Source organism: Leptinotarsa decemlineata, unplaced genomic scaffold (genome assembly GCF_025532065.1).
Source record: "Leptinotarsa decemlineata unplaced genomic scaffold, Ldec_3_MD MMD2_P_RNA_scaffold_1, whole genome shotgun sequence".
Lineage (NCBI taxonomy): Eukaryota > Metazoa > Arthropoda > Insecta > Coleoptera > Chrysomelidae > Leptinotarsa > Leptinotarsa decemlineata.
The window spans coordinates 5,120,465-5,139,550 of NW_027412523.1; the positions used below are offsets into that span (position 1 = coordinate 5,120,465).

The window sequence follows — 19,086 nt, forward strand, 5'->3', positions numbered from 1 at the left end:
TCAAAGGATCAATCCGACAAAAACACTCGTTCTATATCTCATACTGCAACTTCTTCTTCTACTCGTGTTTCGCAGATATGTTGGAAGCATCAGGAGATGACTTTCTGATGATGCCATGGATGGATGGGATAAATATATATATTCATTGTGCCGACATTATATAAATTTTACTCCAATAAATGCCCTACGCATCTGCCACTTGTCAACTGTCTTATGCGGAAAGTGTCCGGCCTAGAGCACATTATCCCGCAGGTTTTTAATGAAATTTGACAGAATAAAAATCAAACTGCGACATCTATCGGACATATTGAAACTAAGTCAAATGGTAAATCAAAAGCAAAGTTCCCTCAGCTGTTTTTATATATTGTTGTAGTTATTATGTTTCCCGTGAGCAGAAGTAATTCATTCCACCTAGTGATCAGTTCCTCATGTTTATAGTAAACGGACAGTGCCTGTAATCAATACGAAGTTTGATGTAAAATCATTAGATACAACCCAACATAAAGGGACGTTATGCTGTAAAAGGGGAGTGGTCTACTGCCTCATCAAAGATGCAAAGACAAATAAAACGAGAAGAAGAAAATAACCTAAGGGTCAAGTCACTCCGAAATTTGAAATAGTTGGAATACATTAGTAGGATTGTAAATGATATTTTTTGTACATTTTTTCTATTGAAAATGAGTAAACAACGATATAACTGGAAAGCAAGAAAGGTGGTTGAAACGAAAATAGACAGATCTTTCTCTAAAAAAGTAAGTTTATAGTCTACGTTACACCTACTTGTAATAACTTCTGTGAGGTGTTTTTAAATAATGGATTAAATAAATGAATTTTACTGGATAGTGATAGATGTACCACCGTATGTGCTGATTCATTTCACTGAATAACTGTTCATGGAAAAGTAACTTGAGAAAAACTATTTTTTTATTATTTCAGATAGAAGTTGATTTGGGAACAACTGGACATTATGATGACTGTAACGAACTGGTCTTACCATCTGAAAAACGGAAAACAAAAATAAAATCGGAAAAAGCAACAACAAAAAGGATTTTGTCTAAGAAACTTCGTAAACGCTTGGAGAAAATTTTGGACAAAAAAAAGAAAAAGGAAAATGTAAGTAGAATAATCTGTCAAAGACTTTTTATTATACCAATTTCTCAAAGTAACGCTTCAATTCAAATGAAATGAATTGTAAATATCACTCACTCGATTTTGTCGTATTATTTTTTAGAGAGCAGAATTGTTGGAGTCCATCCAAAAAGTACAGGCATCTAGTGAAGAATTATCCCAGTTGACTTCCATATCATCAATCCAAACTAAGGGTTTGAAAAGGTACTTTCAGGAAGAACTACATCCAGAAAAAGTAAAACCAAAAAAAGAATCAAATAATTCTAAAGGTGTGTTCAAGATTAATACTTTGTCTGGAGCGAAGAGGCGTAAATTGTTGGCAACGGAAGATAAGGTTAAAAATGATGATCCTAATATAGTCGGTTTCCAGAGTAGTGGTTCTGAAGCCAGTGATTCCGAAACGGAAGTACCTGACGATATTGAAGAACCAACAGCACCAGCAATCAAGGAAGATGCTAATTGCGAAACAGAAACTGATGAAAAAGTTCGTGATGTCATTCTGGTTGAAAAAGAAAAGGAAGTGCCCATTGAAGTCAAAGATGATAAAAAAGTGAGTCCCAACAATGAAGAACTGCCAAGGAAACCTGCAGTTTTCGTTGACGTTCTGAGAAGTGAAGAAATACAAAGAGCCAGGCTCAAACTTCCGATTTTAGCCGAAGAACAACAAATAATGGAGGCAATCAATGAAAACTCAATAGTTATACTTGCTGGTGAAACGGGTAGCGGTAAAACAACACAGGTACCCCAATTTCTGTATGAGGCAGGATACGCTTTGAAACAACAAATAGCTGTTACAGAACCCAGAAGGGTTGCTGCCATTTCAATGTCGAAAAGAATTGCCGAAGAGATGAATCTCAGCCAGAAAGAAATCAGTTATCTGATCAGGTTTGAGGGGAATGTCACTGATGATACAAAAATTAAATTTATGACCGACGGAGTTTTGTTGAAAGAGTTGAAGAGTGATTTCTTGTTGTCTAAATACTCTGTGGTTATATTGGATGAGGCTCATGAAAGGTATGTGGTCACTTACTTGTATTTTACTCAGGCAACAGAAGTTGTTATCTTGTTTCATTGAATCCTTTCTTACTTTTCAGATCAGTATACACTGATATACTCATAGGTTTTCTTTCTCGGATAGTTCCTCTACGACATAAGAAAGGAAACCCCCTGAAACTCATTATAATGTCGGCTACATTGCGACTGGAAGATTTCACTGAAAATCGCAGACTTTTCAAGAATCCACCAAAAGTGATCAAAGTAGAGGCTAGACAATTTCCCGTTACGATTCATTTCAACAAGAGGACTGACCAGAACTATTTAAAGGAAACTTTCAATAAAGTAGTCAAAATCAACACCAAATTGCCTGAAGGTGGTATTTTAATTTTTGTAACGGGTCAACAAGAAGTCAATTCATTGGTGAGAAAGCTGAGGAGGGCTTTTCCTCTGAGACACAAGAGTAAAATATTGGAGAAGAGTAAAGAAATAACAAAGGAAGCTAATAACCAGCTCAGCGACAATGAAGACGTAGAAAATGGTAAATATTTCTTTCAAAGTTATTTTGATATTCCAGCCATGGCGTGACACTCAACTGTCAATTATTATCATCATTGCAAATGAAATTTATATAGGATGGCTCATCAAAAAGTCAAACTGTCTTAGGAGACTGAACTTTTCGCAAAAATCCAAACACACATCAAGTCAACTGTAATTGGTTGTAAGATAGTGAATTATGATTCTGATTAACGGTGATTGGTTCCAAGGTGTGAGTTATGATTCTGGTCAACTATGATTGGTTCTAAAGTAGTAGGTTATGATTCTGGTCAACTGCGATTGGATCTAAAGTAGTAGGTTATGATTCTGGTCAACTGCGATTGGATCCAAGGTGTGAGTTATGATTCTGGTCAACTATGATTGGTTCTAAAGTAGTAGGTTATGATTCTGGTCAACTGCGATTGGATCCAAGGTGTGAGTTATGATTCTGGTCAACTATGATTGGTTCTAAAGTAGTAGGTTATGATTCTGGTCAACTGCGATTGGATCTAAAGTAGTAGGTTATGATTCTGGTCAACTGTGATTGGATCCAAGGTGTGAGTTATGATTCTGGTCATCTATGATTGGTTCTAAAGTAGTAGGTTATGATTCTGGTCAACTATGATTGGATCTAAAGTAGTGGGTTATGATTCTGGTCAACTGCGATTGGATCCAAGGTGTGAGATATGATTCTGGTCAACTATGATTGGTTCTAAAGTAGTAGGTTATGATTCAGGTCAACTCTGATTGGTTCAAACGTGTGAGTTATGGATAATTTCGCACTCACTCGAGAAGAAACAGTCACATAATTGACGCTTCTTTCAATAGTCTTGAACCACAAGAATGTATGGAGCGCTTCAGTATCTTTTTTATTAATGCTACAAATTCATACACATGTAGGTGAGAATTCATTACAAATTCCATTGAGATAAATTGTTAAGCTATATTTCTCAAGTCAGTAAGTTTTAATTGCAACAGGGTAGTTTTAATAATGATGATAATTTATTTTCCATCAGACAGTTGTAAGTGAGTATTTTCTAAAAACGTAATTCTAACAGTACGTCAAGGTTATTGACTTCATAAAGGCTTATCCGAATTCTTTTCAGAGTATCATATAATGTTTGATGATGATACCGCAATTACTCTGGCTGGAAAAAAACTGAGTTATCATAATAAATACAATCGTAGATAAATTCAAAAATCTTTATATGATTTCTTCAATTTTCTTCAGGAATGAAAAAAGCTCTCAAGAAAAGAAAAAAAGTTAAAATCATACCAGAAATCAATTTGGACGATTATAGTGTACCAGGTGACATAGAAAACGAATCAGAGGAGGAACTTTCAGATGAAGAGGATTATGCTGATATTACTACCATAACGAATGCGCAACCCCTCTGGACCCTCCCGTTATACTCTCTTTTACCCACTCATAAACAACAAAAAGTCTTCGAACCTGCTCCTCCGGGTTGCAGACTCTGCATTGTCAGTACAAACGTAGCAGAAACTTCACTGACAATCCCCAATATAAAGTATGTGGTAGATACTGGAAAACGTAAAGTGAAATTATATGATAAGGCAACTGGCGTTACAAGTTACGTCGTCGATTGGACCAGTAAGGCATCGGCAAATCAGAGGGCCGGACGAGCTGGCAGAGTGGGACCCGGACATTGTTACAGGTATAAATTAAAAGCATATTGTTTATTAAGAATTGTTTTCTTCAATATGAACATCACAGAAAACCAGAGCCCAAACACAACACATTTAGTCTGGTTCACATGTACTCGATTTAGTTTTTTTTGGTGACATTTTTCAGCCCTGTCCTAAAATTACGACCAAGGTGTCATTCGATTCGTATTTTTGGCTAGAAAGTTTAAGGAAAGGTCCGAAAACGCGCCGATAAAAATTACAAACGTTATAAACAAGTGAAAAAAATGGGGCTTTAGTTTTTTCTTTATATCTCGGAAAATTTTCAAAATTTTGGAAATTTGAAAAAAGATTTGAAAAGATCAATGAATTTGCGTAAAAAAAGTCCCGACTCCCGAATCTGTATCTCGATTATTTATAATTTTTACAGAGCCCTGAAAATGGAGCCAGAAGCGGGTAGTCTGGCTTCCGCGCGCCTTTCGTCACTCTGACATAAAAACAAAAAAAATTATTTAAACATATTAAATGTAAATATTAAGGAATGAAAAAATTCATGTAATGTTGGGATACATCAATAAACAATAATCCGCAGTCAAAAAATTTTTATCCCAATTTTAACGTTAATTATAAATTTGTTAATTAATAACTTTTTCTGAATTGAAAGTTAATATAAAAATCCCTATAATTATTAAACTAAAACCTTGGCATTTTTTTCCTTTGGTGAAGTTATCCTTAATAGGCAAAAAAATAGATTACCGTTGCCAAAATAAAAAAATTGTTATTTTCTATTTTTTTTTAACAATTGAAAATTATAATTTTATAAAAAATACACTACAACATTTTTTATTTTTATTTTTTATTTTTCCAATGTCTCATGCCTAAAAACTAATTAATATTTTTTAAAAATTTTTTACAGCAATTATTAATAAATTTATTATAAACAAATACATTGTTTATAAGCAATTCGAATTTTTTTTTTGCATTATGTTAATGGAAAAAAATCATGATTTTTAGAAAAAAAAAGATTTCTTACTAAAAATGCTAAAAAATGAGTTTGTTAATTAACAATCGTTTTTTGCAACTAAATATTAAAATTAAGAAACTTTTTTTTTTTAATCATAAATCCTATTGTTCTTTAAGGTTTTGAAAAAACTTTTTTTTAATTCTTTTTTTAATTGTTTATTTAAAAAAAATTGTTATAAACAATTTTTTTTTCAATACTTTGTTCTATAATAACAGTAACTATGTGTTTTTTTTTAATATCACAAAATTAAAAGTTTTATATATAGTTACTTTTATCATAGAACAAAATATTGAAAAAAAAATATATATGTTTATAATAATTTTTTTTAAATAAACAATTTAAAAAACAATAAAAAAAGTTTTTTCAAAACCTTGAAGAACAATAGAATTTATTATAAAAAAAATGGTTCCTTAATTTTAATATTTAATTGCAAAAAACGATTGTTAATTAACAAACGCATTTTTTAGCAACAAAGAAATTTTTTCAAGCAACCATTTTTTTCCTAAAAATCATAATTTTTTTCCATTAACGTAATGCAAAAAAAATTTTTCGAATTGCTTATAAACAATGTATTTGTTTATAATAAATGTATTAACAATAGCTATAAAAAATTTAATAAAACATTATTAATTAGTTTTTAGCTATGAGACATTGAAACAATAAAAAATAAAAAAAAATTGTAATGCATTTTTTATAAAATTATAATTTTCAATTATTAATAAAAAAATAGAAAATAACAATTTTTTTATTTTGGCAACGGTAATCTATTTTTTTGCCTATTAAGGATAACTTCACCAAAGGAAAGAAATGCCAGGGTTTTAGTTTAATAATTATAGGGATTTTTATATTAACTTTCAATTCAGAAAAAGTTATTAAATTATAAATTTATAATTAACGTTAAAATTGGGATAAAAATTTTTTGACTGCGGATTATTGTTTATTGATGTATCCCAAAATTACATGAATTTTTTTATTCCTCAATATTTACATTTAATATGTTTAAATAATTTTTTTTGTTTTTATGTCAAAGTGACGAAAGGCGCGCGGAAGCCAGACTACCCACTTCTGGCTCCATTTTCAGGGCTCTGTAAAAATTATAAATAATCGAGATACAGTTTCGGGAGTCGGGACTTTTTTACGCAAATTCATTGATCTTTTCAAATCCTTTTTCAAATTTCCAAAATTTTGAAAATTTTCCGAGATATTAAGAAAAAACTAAAGCCCCATTTTTTTTCACTTAATTGTTTATAACTTTTGTAATTTTTATCGGCGCGTTTTCGTACCTTTCCTTAAACTTTCTAGGCAAAAATACGAATCAAATGACACCTCGGTCGTAATTTTTGGACAGGGCTGAAAAATGTTACAAAAAAAAGTACATGTAAACTAGACTAATTCATGCTAGGCTGAAGCATAAATGCGTTGTTGGACTCAAATGTCCTTGAAAGACAAACCTGGTCACGTCTTTACTTTTGACTTCAGGTTATACTCCAGTGCCGTATTCAACGATACTTTCCCCGAGTACTCCATACCAGAAATTCAGCAAAAACCTGTCGACGACCTCTATTTGCAAATGAAGTGCTTGCACATAGATAAAGTTGTGAATTTTCCATTTCCCACAGCTCCAAATCTGTTGCAACTGAAATCAGCCGAAGCTAGACTGGAAACTTTGGGAGCATTGAAAGACGGTCAAGTGACACCCCTCGGCAGGGCTATATCTAAATTTCCTGTTCTCCCGAGATACGGTAAAATGTTGGCTCTCAGTCACCAACAAGATTTGCTACCGTACAGCATATGCTTGGTGGCGTCTTTATCTGTTCAAGAAGTTTTGTTGGAGGTAAGTGTTGATGATAAATGTCTCCTTGTATTGTTTGTATCTTGTATCTTTGTATCCAAATCACTATGACTTTCCACGGTCTAGTGATGGAGAATGTGCCGCTTTGGATATGATCTCTAATATTCATTTATAATTAGATGAGTGTAAAAAATGCGGACTTCTATAGATAAACCTCTGTGAAGGTTTTGATACTGTTAATCATGAAATTTTGTTGGCATTGGTAGCAGAGGTAATGCATTTTGAGTGATAGGAATCAAAGTGAGTCTTTGGAAACCAAGTACAGTTTGTGGAGTACCGCAGGGTGCTATGTTTGGACCTTCACTCTTTCTCATTTATATGAATCTTCTTTTGGAATTACACTTTTGGAGTATAACTATTAGTTATTCGTACAACTCAAATGTATTTCAATGAAGATTCATAATTATTACACTAACAAATGGAAGCTGTTTAAAAAAAATAGATATTTAGCTGAATATTACAAATTAACTTTGAATTTTGAAATATCTTCTTTTATGTTTATAGATAGAAATCCTGTGAGACAACAACTTCCAAATTAGTGTTGGGTCACAACAAAATTGGAAGCTCGACTAGTGTTTAGTTTTACATTATTTCTTTATAAATTTTGAGGTGTTTATTGAAATTTACGCTGTAACTTTTTTTTTTTTATAAATACAATATATTAACCAACTGTCAATTTGGCTTTCAGAAGGCAAAATGCACAAATGATGCAATCTTTTCCTTTCTTGAACATGTCTACACACATCTCAACAATGGTGAGGTCGTAGCTGCAGTATTCTGCGATTTCTCCAAAGCTTTTGATTGTGTAAATCATGAACTTCTTTTGTAAAAGTTGAACTACTGTGACTTTAGAGGAGTGTGTAATTACTGGTTCAGGTCTTACTTAAGTGATAGAAAACAGTAAGTAAGATCAAACGAAAAACTATCACACACTAAGGATATCTTATCGGGCGTTCCACAAGGATCAGTACTGGGCCCGATTCTTTTCCTTATTTGTGTAAATGACCTTGTTACTCAATTCAAGGAATTTTTACGATCTTTGCGGATGACACCACGCTCCTTTGGCCCGGAAAAAATACTTCTAATATGAAAGAAACTATCTCTAGTGATTTAGAAGTTGTGAAAAAATGGTGTCACGCAAACTACTTGTGCTTCAATATTAAAAAAACAAACCTACTCACCTTCAGCTGTAATATTAACAATTTATACTTGCTTGGACACATTCTTGAGAATAAAAACCAATCCAAATTCCTGGGAATCTTCATGGATAACAAATTAAAATTTGATAAACATATTTCAGCTCTGAATAAAAAATTGGCATCAGGATGTTATGCACTTCAAATAAACACATCGGAAAAGTCTAGGGATATTTTTATAACATACTAAATATCATAAAAATAAATGCATGAGGTCGTTTAATTTCGATGAAATTGGTACACTCGACCACCCTGTAGATTTCTATGGGTTGAACAAAGCCTGCAAAAACGGTAACTAACCTTTTAAGTTTTTTACAAACCGTAGGTTTTCGGCTAAAATGAATAATCTGAAAGTATCGAGTTTGTACATTCTATGCAGTTCTTGCGCTGCAATTAAACTGGAATTATTGTGCTTTAACATGGAACGCCATCATTTACCATTGGCTGAGATGAATAGAGCTGTAGGGCTTCTTCAAGGTGGCATGCGACAAAATGATGTAGCTCTTCGTTTGGGGGTCTCCCAAAGTGTTATCAGTCGATTGTGGCGGCGTTTCCGTGAAACTGGCAGTCCAGCCGAACAACATCCAGGGCGGGGACGCGCTAGAACTGCAGTTCAAGACCGATTTTTGGTCTTAACCGCAAGAAGACAACCGATAATCACAGCACCTGAGTTGGTTAACGTGTTGCAGCAGACGCACCAGGTAACCATTGGTCGTGATACTGTCAGAAATCGACTGCATGAAGCAGATCTCCACAACAGAAGGCCACTTAGATGTCCACCTTTGTCGAGAGGCAATCGCGGTAGAAGATTAGAGTGGTGTCAAGAACATCAAAACTGGGATGCAAATGATGGGGCCACAGTTTTGTTTACGGACGAATCCAAATTTGGATTTCATCCAGATTCTCGTCGAGTAAGACTGTGGAGACGACCTGGAAATAATGAACGTTTGAGACACGTCCAGGAAGTCCACACATACAGAGGTGGTACAGTAATGCTATGGGGCGGAATCCTGATTGGCGGCAGAACCCATCTCGTTTTTTCAAATCGCTCCCTCACAGCTCGACAGTACCTCGACACCATTCTTCTACCTATCGTCCGTGCGTTTGCTGGTGCTGTTGGTGAAAACTTCCACCTAATGCACGATAATGCTCGGCCACATGTCGCGCGTCTAGTGACTGACTGGCTCACCAACGAAGGAGTTGATGTATTGCCATGGCCAGCACAATCATCGGACCTGAATCCCATCGAGCATGTGTGGGACATGCTTCAACGAAGAATTACTCCGCAAATGGGGAACATTCACACAACGTTTCAATTGAGAGAGCTTTTAATCGCTGAATGTGCAAATGTACCTCAACAAGACATTGACAATCTCATTTTGTCGATACACGATAGATGTAGGGCCGTAATAAACCAGCGTGGAGGCCATATTTTGTACTGATTCCAATTTTTTTTGTATTATCATTTTTTTTCGGGGTGCCAAAGAAGAGCGATGTCATCGATGACATCGTATATAATATGACATAAGCATATCAAGCTTATTCCGTGACATTTAAAATCTTAATTCATGAATGAAGTGTGTGTATTTTCTTTAATGTTATCCAATTTGGTACTGAAGAGCCTTAGGGCAAGTGTCTTAAGGCGAAACATCAAGTATACCATTGAGGGTGACAGTGTTCCATGTAAGTGCAATTTATTACCATTCATTCAAAGTAGAACTCATGTGAATGATATATGATTTTTATTCCACAACGAATGTTTGAAATACAAACTGAGTAAAGAAAAGTATCTTCTGTATAATTCAGTGTTCATATAGAAGTATTTGTTTCGAAAGAATTTTTTCTTTCGTGTAATTCAATGTTTATATGAAAGTAGCTGTTTCAGGAGGACTTTCTTCCAGTTTGTGTCTGAAAGTTACTTCTTTGCATGATCTACACATCCATGTATAGAGTTATTTATTTTCAAATTGATTACTTCCTTCCTTTCTTTGGAAGATTCCCTCATCCTTTTTTTTGTATCAAGATGAAGTAGTAGACAGCCAAAAACTTTCTTTCCCAAAAAATATATGTCTATCTATCTATAAAACTCTTTTGTGGAAGATATAGATCAATGTAATTCAAAAAATTTAGCTCGAATCATTGGGATTCTATATAAAATAAGAAACTATATTTCTTTGAAGCATCTCAGACTGATTTTCTTCTCACTCAATTACAGTATTTAGTTTTATTTAGTTAGAAAATGGGGAACTGCTAGAAATAAATCTTAAACCATTGAGGAGTTTACAAAATAAATCACTAAAATGCATTTTTCTTTTACCTTTTCTAGAACCAACTAAAAAATCTATATAATCCAAAGCATACAAACCTATTTATGTATTAAAAGTATGCATCCTTCCCCCAGTTCATTGTAATAATAATAATAATAATAATAATAATAAATATACTTTATTGTCTGAAGATACAATAATCTTATCAACAAAGTGTAGACATTCATAAAACTTGATATATCGTGGTTCACATGATATTGTCAATAAAATATAGGACTATCAATTAATTTAATTTTCAATTGGTTATGACTAAGTATTAAAATAAATAAATTAAATAACAATATAACATATAACATACTGAGCTGATGTTAGACGTCAGTGAACACTGTCTCAAAAAATTCCGTAATACTATATAAAGCCAGATCCAGAAGAGAAGTTTCAAGAAAAGAAGTTTTCAAGAATAATAAACATTCTAGTATGTAATTTATAGAAAAACGTATATATGAGGCAGCTCAATAATATCTTAACAAAAATCTCAAATCTCCTTTTTCCAGAAAATGTAAATTCAACAAGGGAATATTTGCATTAATGAATTATCAAAGGCATATTATTCGCCGATAGACTTTGATTTGTTTGCAGATTTTTGTTTGTTTGCTTTTACTTTGGTTTTGTAACTTCCGTCTTAGAGAGCTTTGTTTATCTTTGATATTCGAGGACTGAGTTCTCTGTTGATCCCATAGATGGCGTATCCGTATGGGGATGTCATCTCCCTGTCTCGATAGAGCATGTCTTTATTGATAAAATTATCATTATTGCCAACAGGTACCAATTGTGCATACTAGTCCAGAAGAAATGAAGCAGATGCGTCAAAAATGGGCTGTTATTAGGAGACAATGGGCTGGTCAGGGAAACTCTTTATTTTTGGGGGATTACATGGTTCTCCTGAGAGCAGTCGGTGCAGCAGAATATGCAAACAGTCAAGGAAAATTCGAGAAATTTTGTACTGACAATGGCCTGCGGCACAAAGCCGTTGTTGAAATAAGGAAATTGCGTCTACAGCTAACCAATGAAATAAGGAAAAACACACCGGAGGTTGACGTGGTTGTCGATCCCACTATGCCGCCTCCCACCGATCTCCAGGCGAAATTACTGCGGCAGCTGTTACTTGCCGCCAATGGGGATCAAGTTGCGAAAAAGATATCTCCAGAAGAAGTCAAGGAGGACGAGGAGAAGAGCAAATATAAGTATGCGTACCGTGCGAATAATATGGAGGAACCTGTTTTCCTACATCAGAGTTCCGTATTGAAAAAGACACTGCCAGAGTTCGTGGTGTATCAGGAAATTTATGAAACTAATAAAATGTATATGAGAGGGGTAGCATCTGTGGAACCAGAGTGGTTACCTGTCTACGTACCTGGTTTGTGTAACTTGTCGGAGCCGTTATTGTTCCCCGAGCCGAGATACAATCCACATACAGGTAATATTCTGATACTAAAACACATGTGTTGCAGTATCCATCCTAATTTCGTGAAATGAAATTGGATGGAACTGCCGAAATATTCTTAAGAACATGCCAAAGAAGATTGGCATTTATATTACTCCAATTGAATTGATTGTAACTTGAAAAAATATCACTCAGTACATGCTGAACAATATAACTTATATTAAAAAAGGGGGTTTATTGTTACATGACAAATATTATGAAGTTTACAGATATGAATGTGTATAAGTAAAATACGATAGCATAAAAAATCACTAGACTAGTACTAATAGTATATTATACATACATAATAATAATAATAATTTTATTAGTCTCAAGAAACACACAGTTTTAAGACACGTCAATAAAATTTCTAAAATATGTTTGAGAGGGTAAGATTCGTCAAAATAGTTTCTAAAAAACGCTTGTAGATAATGGAGTCATTTACAATCAGATTTCTTTTTTTACATTTCGGTCAATACATTCAGCATTTTTTTTTTAAGGTAAAGTTCATTGCACCGTAAATGGAACATTCGGCCCCCAGGCTTGGCCGTTGCCCAACATTGAAATTGTTTACCCGAGAACAGTCGATGCTTTCAAGTGGTTCGGAAGATTTCTACTTGAAGGAAAGATATTCTCTAGATTAGAAAAGTATGCAGAGCACTACTTGAGTCAGCCCAATATAATGGTTAAAAGTTGGGCAAAATTACAGCCTAGGACGGAGGCTATTTTGAGAGGACTGATGGATAAAGACTGTTGTACAAAACAAGCATTGGAAGACGTGTGGAAAAAAGATCCACAATGTAAGTATATGGACTACTTTGTGATAGTTTTGATTCTTCAGTGAATGAACTGTGGATTTGATGAGTACTTTCTCTAAACTTTCTCTCTTGTTTAAGTCTGGCTGTGTTTCACATTTCGTTTCTTTATATGCTATTAGATATGATAGTTCTGCTACTTCAGAGCCAGGAGCCTCTCACTTCTAGCCTCGGGTTTTTTTTTGATAAAGACAGAAGAGTTTAGACGTGTCATCACGTCTGTAGAAGACGTGACCTGTAGAAGACAAGACCCGTAGAAGATTGAAACGACATTCTCTGGGTTTTGGGTGAAATGCTTCAACTCTCCTATCATTTTGTTCCAAAATGTTGGCCCAATGTCAAAATCCAAAACCGAGTCTTGAAATGAATAGATAATTATTAGCAATCATTTCATTGTCATGAAATATTTCTTTTGCAGATTTGTTGGCAGAGTTTTTGAAATGGGTTCCGGAATCAGCCCACAATGATGTTTCCTTGTCATGGCCACCCTTAGACAAATAGAGTGTGTTATTTAGAAGACACCGACAGAAACAGATTTATTTTTAATCTTCATAACTTTTCTTGATGAATGGTTATTTTAGTGAATATTTGTAAATTGTACATAATTATTTTAAATATAATTTTTATTGTATTAAAAAATAATCACTGTTAGAATTTGTTTCAATCTGTAATCCTGATTCATTAAATGCTGATTTCAACTGCTTTATAGCATAGTATGCTTGGTTGATCGTTTAGCAAGTATCATCTACCTGTTTATCCCAGTTAAGATTAGCATCCAAGTATTTACCTAGAAATTCCACTTCCATACAGTTATCAATCCCACTCATATCTGTTTTTTCCGTTAATCAGCTGTCGCCCCCATACGAACGACAACTCTCAGAAGTTGAGAGACTTGTGCGAGCTAAGGACTTACGAGGTCTCACCTTTCAACGTGTGATTCCTAACACTTATGACAGGATCATCTGAAGTATTAACCCTAAAAGAGAATTTCATTGGTACCGACTTGAAAGTTTATTTCTTTGACACTGGTCAACAATACTTTGCAGATGAGTTGCTCAACATTTTGTCCCGATAAAGTTACGGTGTCATCAACATACATTGTAATATGCCTGTCTTATTATTAAATGTCGGGATAAGCCATTTATATATATATATATGGGAGAAAAAGTAGAAGGCCTAGAACCGATACCTGTGGCACACACACCGAGTTTATTATTTTTTTGATATTGAACCAATACAAAATACCTTTATATTTCTTTCACTCATATATTATAAAAATCCAATTCATCTTATGACTTGGGAGACCTAGGCTGAATAATTTTGGAAGTGAAACATCTAAGCACACTGTATCGAAGGCTTTCGATGAACATACTTTTTAAATTGGAAGGGGTTTATTTTTGTATATATGTAGCTCATTAGATGTTGGGAAACTGTTCCAAAAGCACTTTTTTTAGAACATTGGAAAACATACCTTTTAATCAGACTAGTTCATAGGGTGAGTTAACTGTTTAATAACTGCAGGAATGATTTACTTAAGCGTAATCATACTTTAACATTGCCAACTGATTTTTCATTTTCCACAGAGTACTGAATAACTCATATTCCCTTAGAGAATTAGATGAAAGAGGAAGAAATGTGCCTATAAATTTAGTGGCAGTACAAAGAAAGCAGAAATTTCCATGTTCCACGTTTCTCTCGTTTATATTTTCATTATAGGATCCAGTTTTCTATTGTAAAAGTGGGGTTATGTTTATTAAAACAGGTTCTGCGTCCTCTTTTCATCTTTTTCACCTGATATGAATTTAAGAACATCATAGACATTATAATATATGGACTAGGCGTGAAGTCACTTTTACGTATATTACACCTGCGGCACATAACGTCTTGGCCACTGCGTCACAGCATCATGTGACAAATCAAATTTCTAAATTTTCACATGTATGCAACACATAAAACGTCATGATATTCTATCTCTTCATCCTTTTCTAGTTGTTAATGTCAATGTTCTCTATTCAATAACCAGTCTGTATTTATTATTACGTCATTGACTTGGACTCATTGTGAGTTTATATGTTTTGTTCCGATCAAGTCCACGTTAGTCAAAGTTCCTCCTGAGCAAGTCATCCATAGGTATTCTCACCAAATGAAGTTATTTTGAACTGCAAATTAGTGTGATTTTTTTGTGTAAATGACAGCGCAAAGATTGTTTTTGCTATGTGATAGAATCGGACGATATTTGATGAAAATCCATAACGTTTTCGAGAAACACTTCAACTGTCGTTTTGGCATCTGCCCTTCAGCGTCCTGTGACGGTTTCGCCGTTGGTGGGTTACAGTACTATTATTTTTGATGCCAAGCAGTTTTCATAGCTTCATAAAATGTACTAGTTGAAATCAAAATTTCAAAACTGAGATATATGTGTGTTCTCTATAGAGATTGTTTAAACTGATCATATTCATAATGATTCTTTTTTCCCAGTTTTAATGAGATATTCTTTTGCATTTTTCATAAGAAGTCTCGTTTGTGACAGAAATTCGTATATTGAGCCTATGAACAAAACCTTTTTGTAACATTATACAGGATTCAAGAAAAATCGGTACATGCCGATCTATTTCATAGATCGGCGAATAGTAAAAAACAATTATCAGGCATTTTCAATTTACTATTATGAAAAAGTTTGATTTGTAATTTCAAGTGGTTTTTTCGCAGCTTCATTGGAGATGATGTACTTGTTGAAATCAAAATATTGAAAAACTGAGACGTATGCATGTTCCTTATTGACAGTGTCGGTGTCGAATTCTATGACAGTTTGTCAAAATCAAAATATTTATATATTGGTGTAACTGGTTTTTACGTTCGTCATCTGGTTTTCTCTCATCTGTCAGTGTCAGTTCAATCATATTCTATTATTTTGCAGAATTTGAAGAATTGCATTATATTTTGGAAAATTGTAGACATTTCAAATCGACCGAAATTTCGTCTATAAACCTAACATCCAGTATAAGAATAAGACGATTTCTCAGTTAATCTTGCACTCGATATGAAGGGCACCAGATTTTGAAGGATGAAGGAAATACACTTTCTTTTTTACAATTAGTACAGTTCAAGAAAACTTCCACATTCCAAGAGAGCTACAGAGTGAAATCGAAAATAATTACAGACAAATTGGGGCAATGAGTAAACTGTCACGAAAACATACCAGCGCTACCGCTAGGCTCAGACAAGATTACCTCAGATTGAAAAGGGACCCAGTGCCCTATATAACTGCCGAACCTCTTCCTTCAAATATTTTGCAATGGTAACAATATCATATAGTCTTTTTTTGAGCTGGATATTTTCAGGTTTATGAAAAAGAATTGGTTATACATTGCATGTATAACCAATTCTTTTTGAATTTCAGAAAAGGAGTTTCATTTTCTATTATTTTGAACTGTTTCATTGACAAAACTTCCAACTCTATCAAAAACAGTTTTTTGTTCAAATTATTTCTATTTTAATCAAGTCAATCAAATATTTTGATCTCAATATTTTCAGTTTTGTGAAATTCATCAATAAATATTGTCAACCATTTTCAAACAGTAAACGAAAGATTTCGAGTGTTCGGGTCGTTTTATGACCTGCAGTGGCGCGCGTCTGGATATTTAATTAAATATACTTCTCAAAACTATCTATTTATATCCAGGCATTATGTTGTTTGTGGACCAGAAAACACTCCGTATGAAGGAGGCTACTATCATGGAAAACTAGTGTTCCCACGCGACTTTCCATTCAAACCCCCTTCAATATATATGATAACTCCAAATGGACGCTTCAAGACCAACAAGAAACTCTGTTTGAGTATATCAGACTTTCATCCAGACACCTGGAACCCAGCTTGGAGTGTTTCTACAATCCTCACGGGGCTTCTGAGTTTCATGGTGAGCAAATTTGATAAGTTTAGGCTTTTCGAATGAATTGAAATCTTAGTTCTCTGTTCAGGAGATGGAGTAAACTGCTTCATCTCCTAAAGACACCAACTTGGTTGGTGAAGAAGAGTATTACAGTTTTTGTGTTTGAGAAAAGTGCTTGTTCTGGATGAATAGAAGTTGGTAAATTTTCGTTTCGAGGACACCCGGCGACTTTCATCCTTCATCCTTCTTTTTCACAAAATAAACTATTTAAAAACACAAGCATTTATTTACTAGGTCACCGTTACACCTTATTCCTCCTTCTTTGACACTTTTCATTTCAATAATGAACATTTTTATTATAAAAAACTTACTTTAAAAACGAATGCTTCTCCTGGTGACATTCTTCTATTTTTAGGTTAGTTTCTAGTGACATTTCAGAAAAAAGCGGTTGGTATTTGCCGCCGCCTACTATTTCTAATTCGTAATACACCACCAAAAACCAATTTACAATCTAAAGAATGAAAGTAAAAAACATTTGAATTACTTTAGGAATATGGACTGCATCAGTCTTACCAACCATGCCATTAACCTTAAAAACGTAAAATACAGAGATATGTAACCAAAAAGCAGCTCCGTACATTTTTTAACATTTTTATTGGAAAAATGTTGATTATTGAAGTGAAAAGTGTCAAAGAAGGAGGAATAAGATATAAAGGTGACTTAGTGAATAAATGCTTGTGTTTTTAAATAGTTTATTTTGTGAAAAAGAAGGCTGAAAAGTTGCCCTTTTCAGAACTTTGAAGGGCCGTAACTTTGTAAATAAGGGAGAGCACTGCTTTTTTCTTTCGGATTCGTAATCTACGCATCAAAATACGTAAGTACACGCAAACATTTTTTTAAAATCGCCTGGTGTCCTCAAAATGAAAATTTACCTGCAAATAATATATTTTTCCAAGATATACATTGAAATACCCTTTTTTATATGTCCGTGAATGATGAATACCAAATGCCATCCAGAAAACCTGCGAAAACATAAAGAAATAAAAATAAACTCTTTGAATTATGTGGTCTCCTAAGATATAAGCCTTTCTCAGTAATTTAAATGAGTTTTTCATAATTGAATCCTCATTTTCAAATATATTTTCGCCATATTGAACATTTCATTTCATAATTGCTTGTTTATATACCTAAACATACGTTTGAAATAGTTCAATAAGCATTTTTTTGTATTCAATGAGTCGTACCTCTATTTCAGCTTGAAAAAAGTCCTACTTTGGGCAGCATAGAAACAACAGACTACGATAAGAGACAATTTGCTTATCTGTCTCTGGAATACAATTTGAGAGATAGGCAGTTCTGTGATCTATTCCCCGAAACGGTATCAACAATTCAGGTATGTAAACAAATAGTGTTTTTATGGAAAAGAAAAGTTTCGTTCGTCTACTCCATCTTCATACAAAAAATATAGGAATCTTCCATAGAAAGGAAGAAGTTAAAAAATGTGGATTGGTATTATGGCCATTATAAAAAACGAATCTCATCTGATTGAGCTTCATTGTGAAACAATCTGTTGTTATGGTTTCAGAGCGAGATAACGAAAAGAAACGCTACCCAGAAAGTGGCGATGGAGACTCGGAAATCTACAGAAGCTGAGGCCCAACCTAGTAGCATACAGTCCTGCATAACTAACCTATGTGTTATAATTGGCGTTGCAGCGTTTGCATTCACTGTCAAATACGTCATGAAAACGACTGCCTCTGAATCCGAATAATTTATTTAGTTCTTATTATTGTTTGAGTTTCGTGAATCCACATTGTTTTAAGTTCAAAGAGTATTGCTGGAGAACTTGTCTGAGGGAGGAGACCATTGGTTTTTCTATTGAATGGAGGCGGTTGTTATACAGGGTACTTGAGTTGTCTGAGAAAAATATTTTTTTTTTAAATATAATGGCAGTTGTGATGAATGAGATTTTTTCATTCATATAACTTTCAAAATAATTGAAATGACATTCATTTTAAAAGGATTTTTGCACAGATTATAATTTGGTTGCTCTGTACAACATCTGGCTCATCTCTCAGAGACGTGTCTTTTTCTTTTCAGTATTCAGTATTTCTTTTCAGGTCATGTAAGATTCTTTACGAAAAACGTGAAACAGTTGCAGATAAATTGTAATTTGTATCACAGTTTTGATAATTTCCTTGTATATATAATAGCAATATTTTCCTGTACATTAATGTTAATAAAACATTGGAATATT

General features: G+C 33.8%; 2 protein-coding genes across 2 annotated transcripts; both read left to right on the forward strand.

Moving 5' to 3' along the window:
• The first annotated feature begins 449 nt into the window (after positions 1-449).
• On the forward strand, positions 450-13,593 carry kz (putative ATP-dependent RNA helicase kurz). The gene is made up of 9 exons (XM_074181599.1): positions 450-752; positions 937-1,113; positions 1,232-2,142; positions 2,223-2,662; positions 3,890-4,334; positions 6,806-7,160; positions 11,464-12,118; positions 12,625-12,924; positions 13,358-13,593. The coding sequence occupies exons 1-9, from the start codon at positions 678-680 to the stop codon at positions 13,438-13,440; spliced, it is 3,441 nt and encodes a 1,146-aa protein (XP_074037700.1). The 5' UTR covers positions 450-677; the 3' UTR covers positions 13,441-13,593.
• A 2,208-nt stretch (positions 13,594-15,801) lies between these two features.
• LOC111513446 (ubiquitin-conjugating enzyme E2 J2) lies at positions 15,802-19,086 on the forward strand. The gene is made up of 4 exons (XM_023169656.2): positions 15,802-16,237; positions 16,622-16,856; positions 18,085-18,222; positions 18,415-19,086. Exons 1-4 carry the CDS (start codon positions 16,113-16,115, stop codon positions 18,598-18,600), a joined length of 684 nt encoding a protein of 227 aa, XP_023025424.1. The 5' UTR covers positions 15,802-16,112; the 3' UTR covers positions 18,601-19,086.